The following is a 19,498-nucleotide window of genomic DNA, read 5'->3' on the forward strand; positions in this document are numbered from 1 at the left end:
ATTTGCTCATAATAATGTGCACTTGTGACTCAGTATTTTTTTTTCAGTAGCTTAAGAGGATAAACCACCCGTGGGTGCGTCTGGTTTGGTTTACCTAAAGGAGAGGGGGAAGGAGGCCTACACGTCCTCGGCAGCCCTAACTGTCCCAGGGCATGTCACGATTCACAGACTGAGGACAGAAGGGGGAAAACACACCAGCAAGTGTGCGTTAGACTACTGCGGGGTTTCATTTGCAACACAATCCCAAGACTGCAGCTCTGATGGAGTCACAACATGGATCAGTTAAATGCAGTCGGCGGGCATGCAGTACAGCATGCAACTGTGCTGGCGTCCTGTAGATGGCAGCAAGTCATTGGAAAGTGCTTCTCAGGCTTTGTGTGGTGGGGGAAAGCTACTGAGAAAGCAGGACGGCTCTGTCGCCCCTGACTCTGCTGCTTCAGCAATGACATGATGTGTGACAGGGGTCAATGAGAAATCCTGAATGGAAGCCACAGTGGAATGGACAACTGATTTCACTGTTAACTGGTCACATGAGACCCACCTTTGACCTCATGGTGCGCTCTGAGCGTTTGGCTGCAGCCGCTGCCATCTTGAGGATGTCGGGGTTGCTTTTGGACTTCATGATATCTGTCAACAGGAATAGTTAAAAGTCAAACCAGAGTCTAGCACTCAAGTGCAGCATATACAGTATATATTGTAGAGTATGTTATTGTACCGTATCCTCCTCTCTCCACCTCCTCCAGTGACGGCTCCCCCAGCGCCTCGTGGGCCAGCTGTAGCTGGTCTCTGAGCCGGCCCAGATCCCGCTCTGCTTTGGCCTTGACTATACTCAGCTCTGTGTAGATGTCTTTGTACTTATCTGTTGCATATTTCTTGTCCTGAAAGAAGAAGCGAATTGTTTGATAAGCATTTACGTGCATGTCTTCGAGTTTTAATATCGTGGATGTCCCTGGCTGAAATGCCCTCCAGGAGGCATGCAATCCTAACAGGAAAATAAAGAAATAAGTATTTACTCTTTGGGCAGCTTGGAGTTCGTCTTTGAGGGAGTTGATTTCCTGCTTCAGATACTGGACCTCAGACTCCTTCACCCTCAGCATCACCTGCAAATCCACGGAAAGATGAAAAGGAAGTTACTTTCAGGGCAGTAACACTTCCTGAGGACAACTAGTCGCTATTTAAAGCTATATTTAGAGGAAACACATTTTATACAATACTTAATCGTTGTGCTTGAACCTTACTTCTAACTCATAGAGCTCTTTTCCTTGTATTGTGATGTGTGTCTCTCCCAGTCCGTCCTCAGATGTCATGGAGCGCATCTTAGTGATTTCTGCAGCCAGACGGTTGTTGAGCTCCTTAAAAAAAATAATATATATGTTTAGACAGTTTAGGAGAACAGTAGGTGTGTTTTCCTGCAACACAACAGTCATAACTGTGACCCACTGCACTCGCTGCTTTAGATAAGGTTAACAGAATGTTAAAAAAGTGACAAGAGCGTCTCCTGTTTAAGTAAATAAAACACTGCATCGAATAATCCACCAATCCACTGGCTCTTCTCCTTTCTCCGTCTCATAAGCAAACACTCGTAACCGTTACTGTCAGTGAGTATTTATGACTAAGCAGGAGAGAAGCACCGCTGTTCTTTGGCCTGATATTCCTTTGATGTCCAGAATCTATAATCATTCAGTAGCACGTGCTGCTAAAAATCCTGACAAAGCCAATCAAATAACAACATCATAAGAGCGACGTGACTACAGCTCTTATAACAGATGTTTGGTGTAACCTGGGTGTGGAGTGGAAATAAACTGCACTGACCGCACTAGGCTTAGACAAGTCTAGATAAATTAAAATCAGTCTGTAGTTTGAAAAACATGAGAAAACCCCGCCTGGATGAGCTCACTCCACTGCAAACATTTTTAAGGTGCTCTTTCCAATTATTCTAATAGGTTATGTGAAAAAAAGATATCTGTTGCAGCTAGAGAAGACGACTGGATGAAAGCAGCTGCAGAATTAGAAATGTCACATTTAATGCTACGTTCACAAGCTACTGACATGATGAGGAGCCACAAGCTGATTAACTACACAGTTTGTAACACATCAACATTAAGATGGCTTTTTTCTGTCTTTGTACTTACACCATGAAGCAATAACCACTCATGCATTTGTTTAATCAGTTAAATTTTAGACTAATGACATCACCAACAATGTCAACAAATGCTGGAGCAACACTTCAGTAGTGGCTGGGTGATAATGTAGATGGACACGCTCACAGAGTTGAAGCTTTTGACTCTTGTAACGTGAATGTAACATAAGGTGTCCTGCAACAGGTCGGTGGAGGGACATTTATTTATTATATTATATATTATATATATATATATTAATATATTATATATATATATATATATTATATATATACATATATAGTGGGAATTCCAAGAGTCTTGACCTGTGCATCACTACTGAGTAAATATTTGGACACAGGTGAGTTGTGTGCGTCAGTGTTTGCATGTGTACCTGGTTGTGAGCGTTGAGCTCCTGGTTCTCTCTCTGACACTGCCTGAGGGCCTGCCTCTCGGCCTCCAGCGCCTGAGCCAGGTGGGCGTTTTCCAGGCACTTCTGGGAATACTGCTCAGACAACACCTCGATCTCCCGCTGGAAGGAACACAGCTCCTCCCTGAAACACAACGCAATGTCTCACTGAGAGAAAAAAAAACAAAGCCCACTGCTGTGGTTCCAGCAGTAAAATACCGTTGGTTCTGTGTTGGCTTAATGGTCAACCTTTAATGTCCTGATTAATCTGTGCATCATGTAGCTACTTTACCGCTGGTTAAGGCTGACATGCTGCGCTCCAGTGCTCCTTTGTCCTCTCCTATTCACAGTGAGCCAATACGCACTCACCACCAGTGTATTAACACTGCAATTTTAACAGGTTCAGAGACCGGAGAGAACAGGCGCTAAAGAAAACTTTCACCTTAAAGAAACACAGTCTGATTTATTGTTAACACCTGCACATCCACACTTGTCACCAGTTCAAGTATCAGTGTGCTGGAGACATCCAAGTGATCATCGACCACACAGCACTTCTACACACACGGCCTTGACACCTCCTTAGTACAGCAGTCAGACCAGTCCTATCAATGTGTTAGACACATACTGGCTTTTTAGATCAGAGCCGACAATGTTTTTTGAGATTAAAAAATGTGATTACAACTTTTCCAAGGACACATAACCGACTGGGATTTAATGGTGTCTGGTCAATAACAGTTTTCACTATTGAAAATACATTGTACTCACATTTTGATATATTGAGTTGGGTGAAATATGTATTTAGTAAACCAATTAACCATCACTTTTCACACTAACTCAGTTGAAATCCCAGAGGCAGACGCTTATTGTCTGCACAGTTGCTCTACTCCTGATTTGGTCCTGGCAGACAGACGCTAGGTATTTCAAGAAGGAATTTAGAACGCCAAGTCCTTGATCAATGTTACCCTGGCTCTGCAGCGGCAAAGAAAACTCACTCATGCTGTCTGCGGATCTCCTCCATGTCTGCGTTCTCTACGTTGTTGTTGGCCTTGCGAGCCTTGTCCAGCTCTTTCTCCAGCTCCGTCCGATGGGCGTTTTTCATTGCTTCGATTGCTGAGATAAAACGGCCAGAAGTTTTATTAAGAACGCTTGTCTTGTAAACCGTATCACCTTGAGCTGATCTGAAATATGGCTGGTGCTTCACACATTCTTGTGAAAATGAGATTTTCGGTTTGTGCTTGGTGTTTACCAGCAATGGTGGCTGCAGTCTCTTCTGCCAGCAGCCTCTCCTTCTCCTCCTGCAGGTTCTCCAGCTCTCTCTGGTGTTTCCTCTGCAGCTCGTCGATCACCTTCTGATGGGACTCCTCCATGGCGGCAAAGCCCCTCTCGCAGGTGGCCTAGGACCAAGAAAAAGCATGGTGCAGCTGTGAGCTCACAGTTCATCTGGACACGGGCCAAAAGGTTCTCCTGATCATACAAGCTGAGCAAGAGAAACCCCCCAGGCCTTCAGATAACATAAGTATATAACATCCATTCATTTCCAGCAAATAACTTGCAAGCTAGAGCCTGTCAGCCACGAGCGTGTTGAGCCTGTGTGAGTACAAAAGGGGTTAAGAGGAGTGACAGGATACACAATACACTGAAGAAATGCACAGACAATGAGAGGAGGGCGTAAGAGAGAATAGCTGCCATTTCCTGTCCACAGCACAACATCCAAACTTGCTTTGAAAATCCTTATTAAAATATGCTTGCAGTCTGGAGCTAATGTAGAAAATCCTAATCTGCCTAGTGGCAAAATCTTTAATGGAATGCCGGGGTAAGATGAAGGAATAACACAAACACAAACAACTGGGCGTCTGAGACACCGTAGGAACATGTTTCTTTAGCGTGAGTAGCTGTTGATGTCAGTTCAGCAAACTACCCCCTCTAGATGGAGTGGATTACAGGAGTAATTTCACTTCTGTTAACAAAAGTAGGAACTGTATGGTTTTACCACAACCCAAAACCTAGCCTTATATCCACCCTCTATTCATTATCACTGATCTGGATACCCTTTTGACTACTGTGCCTTGGCCTGTGTTCCCATTCTCTGTGAGGCCAAACTCCAGCTACGTAGGGGAAATGGAGGTCCAGTGTGTTTTCTCAGGGATAAACCCTGTGAGAGCTCGGACCTAGGAACCGACTGCGACAGGTTGAAGAGTCACCCCACCCCCTGCCGCCGCCACTAAGGAGCATATGTAAACTTCCTGCTCTGGCATCAAACCAAGCAGCAGTTTTATTTAGAAGCATGTCAGGCCATGTGTAAATATATCCTAGGTCAAACCCAAGATTCAAGATAAAACTGACTAACTGAGCAGCTTACAAAAGCAAACCAAACCTCGTACTATTATGATTTGTTGTTTTGATTACCTAGTTTGAGCATAGCGACACAGGAAATGTCTCTGTCATTTGTACAGTTTGGATGATTAAGAATACATCTTAGATGTCATCCAACCTCTGAATATATCCTATTCCTGTCCAACCTTGTGACCTATGAAGCGTCTAATGACATGTGAACATGAGTCCCACAAAAGCTGAAAACCAATTTTTACCAAAGTATGGTTTGTGTATCCAGAGTCAGATCATCTTCTTTCTCCTGCCATCAAATACATTCTTGTCTAAACACAATCACTAGTTTTGCACAACTTGTTCCAACATTACCAGAAACACACACACTATCGTGCTGCTGCAATTGCCCGGCAAAGCATGAAGTGTATTAATTTTATACTGAAAACAGTCCTTGATGAGTCACCTACTTGTGTAACGTTTTTCTAAAATATTCAGCACTTGCACACATCTGAAGTGCCTGACTTACATCTACATATTTAGTAAGAATCAATGTGTTCCGCAGTCTGTCGGTCAGTCAGTCCATTTTCTGTGTTGCGTCTTTTGTTCAATTAAAACCTTAATGACACTTGGCCAAATACCGTAAGGGTTAAGTGAGAAAACAAACATTTCTCATCATAATATATAAATATAAGTTTGTAAAAATAATTTTAAACGGCGTCTACTGCAGCTACAGCTCTAGAACAAAACCTAGTAAGTGGACCAAAGGCCACGATTACTTTGTTGACAAGCAATCTTGGCCAATTCAAATAAGTCAGAAAAGGGAACAAAATTAATCTATTAGTAGAAACAGCCAAAGGATAAAGCCAAGAGATGTATACAAATGAATTAGAATACTAGCTTCAAACGTGTCACAAGTAGTTGGTCAGTTCTTTGCATTTAGATTAGTAAGCACACTGAACTACTAACAGAGGAACTCATTTCACAGAAGAATAAGGCTAATTTGCCTCTAGGAAGCCAATGGCTTCTCTTGGATGTTTTGATGGCTGGTGTGAAGTATCTCCAACTACAAGTTCTACAAGGGATGTGGTGAGTAAAAATGGGTTCCTCGATACACAGCTACAGCAGCGTCAATAATCACATTACCTACAGGAGGTTAGTTTTCATGCAACACAGAACAGAGAAGGGCGAAAGAGTTTAGCAAGGGGAACAGAGGTTGGGGAAAGGAAGAGGGATCTGGGAATGCCACAAAGGAAAACAAGGCATCACAGATGGAGGATGGCAAGGACAAGGAGCGCTTCCACCTTCAGGTTTTCCAGGTCTTTCTCGTATTTCAGCCGCAGAGTGGTTATGTCGCCCTGCTCTCCTCGCCGTCTCATCTCTTCCGTCATGACTGAGACTTGGGTCACCAGCTCTTGTATGCGCTCCTTCAGGGTTGAAGTTTGGGGGGACACCTGATGCGACGGTGCATCCTCCTCAGTCCCGTTCCTGTCTGGGTTTGCAGGATTCATCATGCTTCTCAGCTCTTCCATTTCCCGGTCAAACCTCTCTAGGAGGTTCTTCCTTTCCATCTCATGCTTATTCTTCAAGTTCTCCATGCAGGTCGAGAGCGAGTCAATCTCTTTTGTGTGTTCTTCTGAACGGAGACTAAGTGTTTCGCTGATATTTGCTATTTCTTGCCTCAGCTTTTCAGCTTCCTGCTCATAGCCATCTTTGACATCTTGTAGCTCCTTCTTGTGTCTGGTTATGATGTCCTGGAGATCAGTGGTTTTATCTGCTGAATCTATGGGCTCTTCTTCTGTATGGATCATTGTTTGTAGCCCTGTGGCAGATTTCAAAGAGGCCTGAAGATCTGTTAGTTTAGACTGGAGATCCCTGGCCACTTCTCTCAGTTTCGGACAATTTGCACAATCCAAGCTACCTGTCTGTACGCCTGCCTGAATCTGCCTTAGCTCTTTCTCTTGCTGGACTTGGAGCCTTATGATCACATAAGATGTGTATGCTTCTTTGAGTGCTTCAAGCAGATAGTCTGAAGACCGTTTCTGTTCTCGATCAAGACCAAAGCTTGCCAGAGCCAAAGACAGAAGTTCGTCATTTTGATCCAGCTTCAAACTGGGGCCAATCTGCTTCAACCGCTGTGACTTTGCCTCCAGGGTTTCTCTTAACCGTTTAAGAATCAGAGCATTTGTTTCATCATCAAGCCAGCTGTACACTGACGCAAACTCTGTCACTACACCACTCTCAGCCTCTGCCTTTGAACAAATCCCCTTTATCAATCGCATCAAACTCTTCTGTGCCATCATCTGTTCCGCTATCCTTCTTTCACAGTTGTTCCTGTTTTCCTCTGGTTTCGCTTCAACGATGCCCAACAGCTGGCTCAAGAACTCTCCCTCTAAAACCATTCTCACATCTTTTCCACTCATGCAAAGTGGCTCTTCTGTCAAAGAACCAAATAAAGTGCTTTTTAAATCACCAAGCATTCTTCCCACGTTAACCTCTACCTTTGCTAACGCATCTAGAATCTGATCTATGGCCTCAGACCTCATCTCAAGCTCTTCTACTACTTCCTTTAAAAGTCCTTGATCATCAACCTGCTTCTCACCTGCCTCAACACATTCACCGACATTCTCTTTATCTCCACCAGTTTTCATTTCTAACTGCTCTCGTAGCCTCCTTATTTCGTTTTCTGCTTCTGCTAGCTTCTCGCTACTGACTCTCTCATACTCTTGATTTAACGTGACTAGTTCAATGTTCCTAGCTTCTAGTTCCATACAACGCTGCTCTGAAGACTGAAGGCTTGCCTCAGTTTCAACTAACCTGGCTTGTGAGGCATCGAGTAGCTCTTTTACTTGCTCTTTCTCCGGGTGCAAAACCTCGTCCTCATAATCTGCCTGAAAACCCAGACCTTTTAGTGTGGCATCTTTCAACTGTAGCTTCTTTTCAGTGTCTTTAAGGGTGCTGCCAAGCTCCTACTCTTACATTGTAACCAGTGAGCTTCAGTGAAGCTCAAGCTCCTCCAATGTAACATGCTTCTACTCAACTTTTTCAGTTCCCTCTCGTAATATTCCCTGTCTATGGCACTGGCTTGGTTTTCAGCCAGTTCAGCTTTCAGTCTCTTCAGCTCTTCAATGACAAGATGATGCTGCTTGCCACCCTGTTGGCTGATGAGTTCCGCTTTCAGTCTGTCTATTTCTCTGTCCGCCTCAGTCAGCTGGTTCACTATCTCCTGACATCGTTGTTTCAATGCTCCGTTTTCGCTTGTTAGAAGTTCGACCCTCTGGGAGAGTATGCCAATGGTCACACCACTTGTCTCTGAGTGGTTTTCAATTTTGGACCCATGACTGTAAGGACCTTTTAGGCTGTCAAAACTTTGCTTCTGAACTTTCCCCACCATATCCTCCATGGTTAGTAGACGGGCCTCGTATTCGCGGATGCTCTCGCCAGCTCTTGCCAAACTCTTTTTTATCGTTTCATTTTCTACTTCCTGCTGGTACTTCCAAGCCTCCAAGAGCTTCTGAAGTTGATGTTTCTCTGTTGTCTCTTGATTACAACTATGGAATTTCAACACATTTCCTAGCTCCTTTAGAGTCAGAGGTTTGCCAGTTATCAAGTCTTCTAGTTCTTGAATCGCTTCCCTACTGTCCAGGACTAAGAAGTTAATGGTTTTCTGGATAGGCTCAGGGGGAGGACCTTCCAAGATGGCTGTTTTTTGGGGTTCAGAAAAGTAAGGTTCCTTGATGGGGAGGTGAGAAAGCGTGAGACCAAGCTGTGCCTGCATATTGCGCTTTTTCAGCTCTTGCAGCTTCAGGAGCTCTTTGGTCTCCTGGTACTTCTTTGTTAAACTCTGTGCTTGAGAACTAACCAGCTCAGGCCTCTTCGTCTGGGGCGTCACATCAGCCTCCAGACCCAAAGGGTGCTCCAGCTTGGAAAAGGGGACCAGACAGTTGGTTAACACACAGCAGGGGAGACACAAAGCTTGCTAATAATTCTCAGCCTTAACTACCAATCATTTCCCACAAATCAAATTATATAGTGACATTACAATTAACATTACCATATGATAATCCCAAATTATGCAGTCTAACATTGATTCAAAACAATTAAAATTTAAATGTGTAAATCGAAAGCAAAGGAAAGCGATTAAACGGCAGGGGTTAGTTAATCACAACAGGGCATGCACATTAGCTGGTTAAAAGTTACTTCATGTAGTATGTAATGCAATATTAGTTTGAGTTGGATGGTTTATGGATGGAAGGCATACCAGATTCTACAAACACACATTTCTGAAGTTTCTGGTCCAACCTCATTGCAATTGTTTTCTGTGAGGATATACTCAATGGCATTACACAACATAAGTCTAAATCTTCACGATATTTTCAAACATTCTCCAAAATCACTGAAAAAAATCTATCTGAAGAACAAAAAAGAAACACAAATACCATAACACAACATATGTTATAAAGAAATACTTGCACCAGTACTTCTACTGTAAAAACAAATGGCATGGTCTATTAAAAGTACTCTTTCAGCAAATCCATTCACATATTGACACACAAACACAGAAATCAACATCCAACATCATAGACTTGGGTAATTTCATGGCTAAAAACAATGTTTGTTAAAAGATATAACAAATGGATGGTCTGTAAAGCAGTTAATAGAAGATTAGAATCTGACATCCATGCAAATAATTAGAATACAAGCCAAAGAGGTTATTACTACTCCATGTCAACGTATACATTTCAACAAGGTAAACTATTTTCCAGTGACTATAGGGAATACTGACTTTAACTGAAGAAGGCTATCACTAAATCTCCGCATGGAGGCTAAAATGATGAATAATTTAACTAATCAAAAACAGAAGTGACTGGAAATGGCAATGTTCAATGAATTAAAGAAATGAAATTATGTTCTTCTCTTCCATTCCATTTGCACTTTTTCATGATACTTGTTTTTATATTCTGAACTGTATGTAAGTGAAAAGGTGTGTTCTTCACACAATGACATCCAAATGGAAGGGGAGGTTAATTAACCAACAGATACAAGTATTTCATATTTTTTAGTGCATTTTCTATGGAAAATGTCAGGTTTCTATTGTCCCAATTTCTGGCTAAACTCCTTAACGTCCTTTTTTTGTTTTTGTATTGATCTCATGAGTGGGTGACATTAACATTACACTTGGATGCAGTTTTCTCCCTACATAAACTAAATTTCTTTCAATATTTAACTGCAGATAAATTGTCTTTTTTCCATTTTGAAGTTGCGGCAAAAAAATCCCCCTGCAAGTAACATCAGCAGCAACCAAACAGCTTTGCTTCATAAAGAACAGCACACTGAGATAACAGCTAGCATGAGTTCAGATATACTACAGAATTACAACACAGAGGGAGGAGATTAACTAGCAGAAGCCGACGTAGAATATCATAGTTTTTCACATGCAATGAACTCATGCAAAGGAACATATCTCTAGCCGTTTTGTTGTTTCATTGTCAGTATGATGTTGTTTTTTTTAAATATAACATGCAAAGAATGTTACAAAATGAAGTCGAAAATACCGCTCAGCTGAGGATGTACTTTTACAAAAGGACTCTGTATCACAGCATAATAAGATCCACTGTAACGCAAGAGTGAGAACTCACCGGAGAGATGTAACCAGTCCGGATGTCCTGCTCTCTCTCCAGAGCTGTTCTCAACTGGAGCTCCAGTCCCTGCTTGTGCTTGTTTGAGTCAAGAAGCTGTTGGTGACAGCTCTCCAACTGCGCCTTCAGGTCCTCCATCTGTAGTAGCAGCAGGCACAATCTTAATCAATCAATCAGGAGACGTAGCCAAAAATAAAAGTAAAAATGCATCTATGTAAAGAAGGTAAATAAAGTCAGGTAATCATACCCCTTGCTTGTAATTGTCCAGCAGCTTCTCCAGCTCTGTGCTCTCTCTGGACTGCACTGTGGTAGGCAGAGGCACCCTCCTCTCATCCCGTATGGGTGTCTTCTCCACCTGTCGCCAGTGTTCTTCAATCACTTCCTCCACCCTCTCCGCAGAAATAGGACCCAATGGATCGTTGGTTTCGACTCCGTCGCCGCTCTCATAGTCAGTCCTCCCTCCTTCTTTAACAGATGTGTTGTCTGGGCTCGTAACAGACTCATACCTCTTCCGTCTGTCCTCTCTTCTTTTACTACGCTCTCCCATCTCTGCCTGGAGGTTTTCAGCCTCTTGTGCCCTTTGTTGAGCTAAAGCCTGGGCAATGGGTCTGAACTCTGCCCAGTCAAAAGTCTTAGAGCGGCCTTCTCGTCTGCGTTCGCGCGCTCTGCTCTTCACGACGCCCGGGGCGGATTCCCTCTCCACAGACGAGGCCTCGGAGGAAGGAGAGTCCTGAGTGACGTCTGGTCTGATCAGACCCTCCAAAGGAGTGAACGAGCCATGATCCTCAGTCGAGCTGAAACAAAGAAGAAAGGAAGTTTAAGCTTACTTGTGTTCCTTAATGCAGATGAGTTGCAGCTGAAAAACTGTCACTTTGGTTGTCAAGTAATGTCCCAATGCAAATGGTCCCAATCCCTAAGATATGCATTGATTCACCGTACCCATAAACAAGTCTGCCTACATCTCCTGAGAACTTCACAACTCACATAGTACAACATATATACAGTAAATTCTGTTTAAACCAATTTAAATCCTTTAGAGACATACAATAATTGAATCTGTAGTTGTATATTCTGTGTAATAGTATTCTGACCTGGCCACATCAGGGGCCGTGGAGGGTCGGACATTCTTCATGACTGCTTGGATCCAGTTCCTGCGTATTCCTGCTGTCATAGCTGACAGAGTGTGTGCTCCTTCCTGGGTCTAAATCAGCACATACATATACAAAAATATAGAAAAAATATAAACAAAAAATATAGACATTCCATTATTCTATTCTCTATAAGCATTCAGAGTAAAATAGGGAAAGCCTCTTACATGAATCTGAAAACCGTAGTTGCGTTGTGCCTGGTATTCAGTTACATTATAACAGGTGGACAGGTCGATCTCACCATCCAGGTCAGAGGCCTGAGGTAAGGATGAAGCACAGGGCAACATCACAATGAGGAGCTCATAATGAAAAACCAGGATATTAGTGGAAATAAAACGAAATGACTGAGCTCACCTCCTCTGCAATTGAATCCTTGTAGTATCTGAGGCTGTGATCGGTCAACACAAACCAGTATTTCTTCCACTATGATGAAGGATGAAAACAGAGTTGTGTGTAACAACATCTTGGTGAACTGTAGTCACAAAACCTGCTCCACATGGCAGCAGATGGAGCATAGAAGACTCAATGCATATCATTTAATGATGCCTTTTAAAACTTTCCATGCCGCATACTGGACTTTTCAGTCCATTGAAGATGGAGCATCAAAGCTTTGGAAAGGCTAGAGTAGCAACAGACAGTCACAAGTGCTTTAGATGGACACTTCAGAGGCTGTCTAAGCTAGAATTGACTTTCCAGCTCTCCTCCACTCCACATCCAGTTTCCTCTTCACATGTGTTCTTAATCAGCTAATAGAATAGATAAGTACCTGTCCTTGCTCATCCAGCTTCACCATCCAACCCTTCTTGAAGTTGAGCAAATCAGGCTGAAATAAACAAAACAAAACACAATATTAAGAAATTACCTGCCCGCAGTAAACAGAACATGCAAGATGATCTCTTAGAAGCAAATGTAAACCACTTTATTATCCTTTTAAGTTCCTTAATGATGAGTGCGGTGTCAATTTTCCCTTTTTAAAATATATTCACTGTTCAAACAGAAGAGCAGCAAAAACACATGCTCAGTCAGTCAGCTGAGGGCAGAAGTTGACCCCACCAATGGACTGGACCAATTAAAGTTCAAGGATGTAAAACTGTGGACCAGTGGTCGGGGGCAACTTCTGCTAGACGTGTTGTTGGGCTGTGCCACTCGCACGCAACACTGCCGTTGACTGCTGTGATTCCACATAGTGGAAGAAAAAAGCTAACACACACACACACACGCACGTGATTGGTGACCGCAGGAAGCAGTGGTAAGTCGTGATGTACACTCAAACTCATAAACCGTCTCTCGTTTCCTACCGGCATACAGTAATGTACACAGCGTAGAGGGCTGAACAACAGGCAAAGTCTGCACACAGAAGGAGCAGAATGAGGAGTATAACCTGGAGAGGAGAGGAACAAGAGGGGCCTGCGCTGCCCTCTGCAGCGTGGAGGCTTGGTCTATGATAACCACACCCTTATACCGCAAGACCAGGGCCAAGGAAACATTAGAAATAAATCATAACTGAGGCTTATTTGTGGTTAAGGCTTCTCAAAGGTCAGAGCTGGTTTGCATCGTGTAAAAGAAACATGGATGTGTACATTAAATGGGGAATACTGATTATTCTACACAAGTATATTCACAAAATGGCAAGAAATAACTCTGGGTGTGTGGTGCATTCTCAGTGGGAAATATCTTGGGTAGGAAAGCTGTGACAAAAACTCAGCGGCGTGCTGTTTCGTGACATCCACTGAGATCTTTCTTATCGCTTAATTCTCCTAGCCTGTGTTACCTAACCAAATCAGTCCCAAACAACAACCCAGCAACCTCTCTCCACTGAGCCGAAACCCTGGCGCTGCTGCTGACCCTGGATCCTACGGCTTAGCAGAACAGGAGGCGCTTTGTCTGGGAGAACGCAGACACACTCGAACACACTGACCTTTCAATATCCAAGAGGTAAAGTCTAAACAATTGGAACAAAACTATTCGTTAATTTATCAGCTTTAAGTAGAGATCACAACAGACATTTGGTGGGTTATAGTTTCAAGTGTCACTGATAAACTCCTACGTAGGGCTGGGCGGTATGCCGGTTCATACCAAATACTGTTATTTTTTTTCTGTTATGATGTGAATTTTTAATAAACCAGCATATGTATTTGATTACATTGCGTTCGCAATGCTGCGCCCCGAGAGAGTGTTTCAGACCGGACCATATTCAATGTATTGCTTCTAAAGACACATGGTGCGACTGCGTCGCTGTGAGGCGTGGTTAAGATGAAAAGGTCTGAAAAATGAAACGGCAAAACAAGAGGACTTGTGCCAAATAACAAAGGTGCCGTGTTGGTTGTTTGTTGGCCTTTTTTAGAATGACCAGACGTCCCCGATTTCTGGGGATAATCCCCATTTTGGATGACCTGTCCCCGAGTTAAAGCTTTTTATGAACGAGGAAAAATATGTTGTGCACAGACTACACTTATTACGGTAGCCAATCCTACTGCCATTAACATCACAGACACAACAGTTTGAATATCTTTAAACATGAAAAAATATATCAAAATAAATGAAACCGTAATAGTCCCGGTTTATTTATTTATTCTTTTTGTGGGTCCGAGGTCAGAGCTGTAAATGTTCCCAGATTTCCACACACAATAAAATAGTCCACACTCAGGCAATCTACTGCATTAATTCTTCTCTGTTGTTGTGAATACGTGACTATGCATGAAAAAAAAAAAAACCCTGTGATACTTTCAAAATTTTGAAAAATACTGTGATATATATTTGTGGTCACACCACCCAGCCCTAATTCTACACATTGTATAAAGAACTGTGTAAAAGAATGAAGTGAGATGACGAAGACAAACCTAGAGCTCGTGTTACAAACTTGATCCACCATTGAGAATATCTTCTACTACAGACTATAGTGAAACTCTTAGTGCATGTAGGAAGTTATGAACTGCAACTCAGTTGAACTACCAACCAGGTGTGTCGAGGCTAATTTTAGATAACTCAGTGTTAGATCAGATGACGACGTCACACATGTTAGGAGATAAGGGACGTCTCCTATTATTTTTCTTGCGGTGCTATGTCCTTATTGGTATGTTTTTGTGACGAGCCAAGGAAACAACAATGTTATCTTTAATACTGTGGAAAAACAAGAATGATGAAGAACACATCAATGTTGACATGTGACAACCCAACGATGGCCATATGGAAACGCCAACGATGACTAAACGTTGGAAACGGCCATTACGTACACGAGTAGCAGACACTCACCGTCATAACAGACTCAGTGGTCCTTCGGTCCAAAGACTTGGCTCTTCTCAGAGGAGGCAGGGTGGAGGGGAAATCCTGACCCACGTCATGCCTCTGCTCCTAAATGAAACATAAACACACTTAAGCTTTTCAACGTTTTTTTACACCTGTGTAAGGTAAATTAACTCTCAAAGTCTGAAACAGATGTGGGATGACTCATAAGCAGGTAATAACCTCAGAAGCAAATGCTTTTATAGTGGTTGTATTAAAATATAAACATGAGGAATACATCAAACTGGTCTATTCTTCTCTAATCTGCCTGTTTTGATAATATTAATGGGCTGTGGAGAAATGTCATGACAACCGTTCCTTCTTCTATGTCATACCCACATGTTTTGTGATGGTAAACCCGGCCGAGCACAGCACTAAATCAAAGAGAATGAAAGCAATAATACACATTGGTAGCGTGAGGCTCAACGTGCCAGCTCTAAATACACAGCTGTGTGTGTATTGTCTCAAAGCACTAGTAAGAAGAACACAATAAAGTGGTAAATGTGTGCGTGCAGTGGTAGGCGCACAAGCAGGCTTGGCAGCTTTATCTGAGTGTGTGTGATATTTTCATCTGTGCATGACTGACAAAGATCTGGGGCCTGACAAACAGCGTCAGACTGTGTGCTGGGTTCTTGCTGAAGTCGGGTTTGGGCCGGCTCACGGAGCACAGAGGGCCAGGGTGGGAAAGGGAAGCATAATCACCAGGGGAATCCCACCACAGAATGGAAACTGGAAATGAATACAGCACACGCTACTGACCTCTGACCCACAACCAAAACAAAGACAGGACAGAGAGAGAGAGAGGATGGAGGGAAGAGGGCAGGGGGTGAAGGAAAACGATAGAGGGTGTGTGTGTGTGTGTGTGTGTGTGTGTGTGTGTGTGTGTGTGTGTGTGTGTGTGTGTGTGTGTGGGGTGAGGGGACAGGAGAGGGGGGCTAAACTAGCGCTGGTGGGTCCACTGCTGAGAGCACATCTGTTTTGCCATGTGATGTTGTTGAAAATCAGTTTTAAGTCTCACCGTATCTATTGTAAAGCGTAACACAATGTTGGCACTGTTGGATCAAATATGCAAGCACGCGCACACACATGCATGCACACACAGCGGTGTTACCTCTCTATGGAAGCGTCTGTGCTCACTCCGTCCCTGTCTGGCTCCACTTCTCCCCGACTCCTCCACCTCCATTTTCTCTGGATTCTCCAGCTCCAAGGCCTCCAACTTCTCAATAACTCCAGAGCGACTGAAAAACAACAAACACACACAACGTTTAATATTGGAACTATTTTGTTTATAGAGTTTACCAGAACACTAGTCTAGGGCTTATTTCAAATAATACAAAGAAAAAAAACAACCAGAAAATGTGATTCCTGTATTTTGGTGGTCGTTAGCCGTTAGCAGTTAGCCGAGCTGTGACGTGTGTATCAGTGTAAACGCTGTACCAGGAAATTGTGGAGTAACAAACGCTCCGTGTTGTTTGGAATACAAACTGAGATAAAATGCGGTTTAATTTTTTTAACACGTTAATAAATAATTAACAAAAATAATGAGTTCATTATTTAATTATTCATAATTAACACTTTGAAGTCCCACCCCTAATGTACACACCCTAATGTTCTTCCCATTTACTATTTCTCATACTGTAGGTTGGTAGACATCGAGATCCTTAAGCCAGATTCACAGCTCCCCCAGAGATCAGTATTCCAGTACAGTAGTTTTTTTAAATCTAATGTCAGTAAACGTAACTGTTGTTCCATATTTATTAACTTCCACGATGTGGTCGACCGTTACGTCATCTGCGACAGATTAAACTGAAATTGGGCCTTTGTGGAGGACTGCTTCTTTGAAAGATAAATCTCAAGGGTACAATGAGAACTGGACCTCAAATCCAAGAGCAGCCTACGCTCACTAGTGTCCATCTGCAAGCTTCCGCAATCTGTGACACAGTACACCTCCTGCTCAGACGCGTTCCCACACAGGGCTTTTGTGCAATGACAGAGGCATCTGTATTACAGAGATGAAGAGGGTGAGAGGCAGTGGGAAATATTATATTACTCTTTTGCTTAAACGTTGCCCTTATTTGGGGACTGCAGTCCTTAAAATGAAATGAAGGGGAGGAGGGCAAGGACAGGGTGAGGCCCTCTGTGTGATTGTTTTTTTTGTCTGAAGAGATGTCCCAGACACTCTGACATGAAGCTGTCGGAATAAACAGAGAGGGCCACCAGTACAGATGAGCTGAAGTCAGGTTATGCTGTTTGAGCTACGCATGGTGAGAGTTAATCAAGGATCAAACTGAGTACGGTTTCAGTTCAGATTTCCCTCTTTCACTCTCACATCATGTACATGTTAGTCCCACCTGGATCAGATATTGGCACTCATCTGCTCCAAAATCCATGCATTCATAAGTCCATTTAGTTCACTGTTATAAACAGAGTGTGTTTCAGCAGTAAAACTGCACATGACAGGAAACTTCACCATGAAAACATTAGTATGAGAGGAGCTGGGTTAAGTTGGGATATAAAGGAAAAGGGTGCACTCTGTTAGCTAAAAGTCACCACTTCTTTCTGGAAACTTGGACACTATACGAGTTTGATCTGTTTATTAGATGCAAATTCTAGTGCCTGTTATATAACGTGCAGCACACAAAGAATGCACGACAAGCCATTACATTAGAAGAATCATTTAGCTTCTAAATTGGGAATGGCATTCAATGTTCCCTGGCTGGATGCAAACTGGGTTGTGCGTTTGACCTCGTTTGCCCCACACTGCGAAGAATTTTTTTTGGCCTCAACATTAAAGCGATGTGGAGGCTTTTTCAGACAAGAGGCCGTCAAGTTCAACAACCATTCCGCTTTCATAAACGTCCTCGGCCTCCCTGGCGGCCGCACCGCCACATCTGCGCAGAAGGAGATGTGTGCTCACTTAAAGCTGGCTCAAGCGGACCAGTAATATAATGTGTTTATGGGCCAGTATATGGGCACTATTACTATTTTCCTCTCCTCCTTTTCCTGTTAGGCCTGGCATAGGTGGAGGGATGCGAATGTTGCAGGAAGTTTCCTGGGAGGGGAAAAAAAACGACTCCCTCCCCCCGCCTCACCCAGTAGGTTTGTTTGAAATCTCGCAGTCTCTGGTGAGTGCGCATAAAACCTGTGACCTCTTCATGAACAGCACTAGTGGCCGAGAGGCAGATTACTGGAAGGAAAATACAGAATCTGTGTGTTTACATAGTCTGTGCTTACAGAAAGCACAGGCTGAAGGGGAGGGGTGATTATTAAATAACTGATTTTCTCAGAAACTCGCATGTAAAAGATACTCAAAGTGCAACAAATCTCAGTGAGTTTCATCAAATACCCCCCCTCCATTAAAACCAGACCAGACTGGTGCGTCACCAGACCGTGCGCTTGTGTGTATGTGCATGCCTTTAAAAGGATAAACCAAGGCTCAAGTATTTCCAGACTGTAGTATCTGTGGCACGGACATGAGATTCCAAGAAAGCTGTCCACTAACCTGGTTCATCAGGTTAATTCAGAGGCTGATTAAATGCTTGACCTGTCACCAACTACAGGGAGGTGTTATAACAGTAAATAAACCACTCCTTCTACAGTCTGACGCGCAGGCTTGGAAGGCTCTTCCTTCATGCAAACATTTACAAGTTGGATAAGTTGAAATGACGCTGCTCTCATATTTAGTCTGACACATTCAGTTGTGAAAACGTCTGAATACCATCTCAGTGTGCAACATTTAGTCTCATTCTGACAGTTCTGACCAAACAGCATCGTCTGCCAGTATATGTTGTTGACGATCAGCAGTGGGTGTGTCAATCGCACAACTCATTTACAGCTTAAATGAGGTAGGGCTACATATTTAGCTTTGGTGAGTCAGGAACAAGGCAGTTGAAATAAAGAACTGCAGAGTAACTCTGAAAAAAGACTCTACACATTAACACCCACCTAATCATCACAGGCACGACTCAGTCACAATGTGGCTTATCTCAGCTTTAGTCTAGAGTGGGGATGCACATTTTGTATCAGTGTACTTAACCTATAGCCTGTCACATTAACATGAACCTATGAAAATGTATTTAATACACTGGATTCCATTAAAAGCTTGATGAAAAGGTAAAGGACACTACAGCTAAAAGCAGCTAAGCTATGTGGAATAGATTACATCAAACTCTACGTGGTAGTTATCTTACAAAACGAAACAAAAACAAATTACAAGTCATCCTACACCCTGACAGTGAGCAACTTTCTTTCTACTGCCTGCATTACCACGGCAGCTGCTTCCTGCTTCTGTTCAACACGCTAGCTCAGCATTAGCCTCAGATGGCTAGCCACACTCCTACACAACACAATGTTCCCAGCTTTACGTAGACTGCAGACTCAGGGAGGACTTACACAAAGTCAACAAACACCATCTCCTTATGCAACAACAATAATGGAGCAACTAGGTGCAACAGTCAATCTACAGTGACAGTTAAGCCAATTCTTTTGCATTAAGGGTTAATATATTTTTCGTTGATTAAATTATTCATTTGCAGCTGTCGAGTTAAATCAATCAACTACGTAAGTAGACTGGAGACTAGA

At 42.9% G+C, this 19,498-nt stretch overlaps 1 protein-coding gene across 4 annotated transcripts in view; it reads right to left on the reverse strand.

Annotated features, from left to right (window-relative positions):
* The window catches only part of LOC125022216 (myosin phosphatase Rho interacting protein), a 36,752-nt gene that overhangs the window by 2,035 nt on the left and 15,219 nt on the right, over window positions 1–19,498 (reverse strand). The window contains exons 8-24 of one of the 4 annotated variants that reach the window (XM_047608661.1): window positions 16,029–16,155; window positions 14,888–14,986; window positions 12,402–12,458; window positions 11,990–12,058; window positions 11,803–11,892; window positions 11,579–11,688; window positions 10,735–11,281; window positions 10,488–10,625; window positions 8,711–8,770; window positions 3,773–3,920; window positions 3,519–3,636; window positions 2,512–2,671; window positions 1,239–1,352; window positions 1,014–1,100; window positions 716–878; window positions 542–627; window positions 95–169 (exon numbers count right to left, since the gene is read on the reverse strand). In XM_047608661.1, the coding sequence (XP_047464617.1) occupies window positions 137–169; window positions 542–627; window positions 716–878; window positions 1,014–1,100; window positions 1,239–1,352; window positions 2,512–2,671; window positions 3,519–3,636; window positions 3,773–3,920; window positions 8,711–8,770; window positions 10,488–10,625; window positions 10,735–11,281; window positions 11,579–11,688; window positions 11,803–11,892; window positions 11,990–12,058; window positions 12,402–12,458; window positions 14,888–14,986; window positions 16,029–16,155 (2,206 nt within the window). In that variant the 3' untranslated portion in view covers window positions 95–136. The remainder of the gene's footprint in view (window positions 1–94; window positions 170–541; window positions 628–715; window positions 879–1,013; window positions 1,101–1,238; window positions 1,353–2,511; window positions 2,672–3,518; window positions 3,637–3,772; window positions 3,921–8,710; window positions 8,771–10,487; window positions 10,626–10,734; window positions 11,282–11,578; window positions 11,689–11,802; window positions 11,893–11,989; window positions 12,059–12,401; window positions 12,459–14,887; window positions 14,987–16,028; window positions 16,156–19,498) is intronic. The other 3 variants (XM_047608660.1, XM_047608659.1, XM_047608662.1) reach the window with 3 other exon arrangements.

Source organism: Mugil cephalus, chromosome 16, assembly GCF_022458985.1.
Source record: "Mugil cephalus isolate CIBA_MC_2020 chromosome 16, CIBA_Mcephalus_1.1, whole genome shotgun sequence".
NCBI lineage: Eukaryota > Metazoa > Chordata > Actinopteri > Mugiliformes > Mugilidae > Mugil > Mugil cephalus.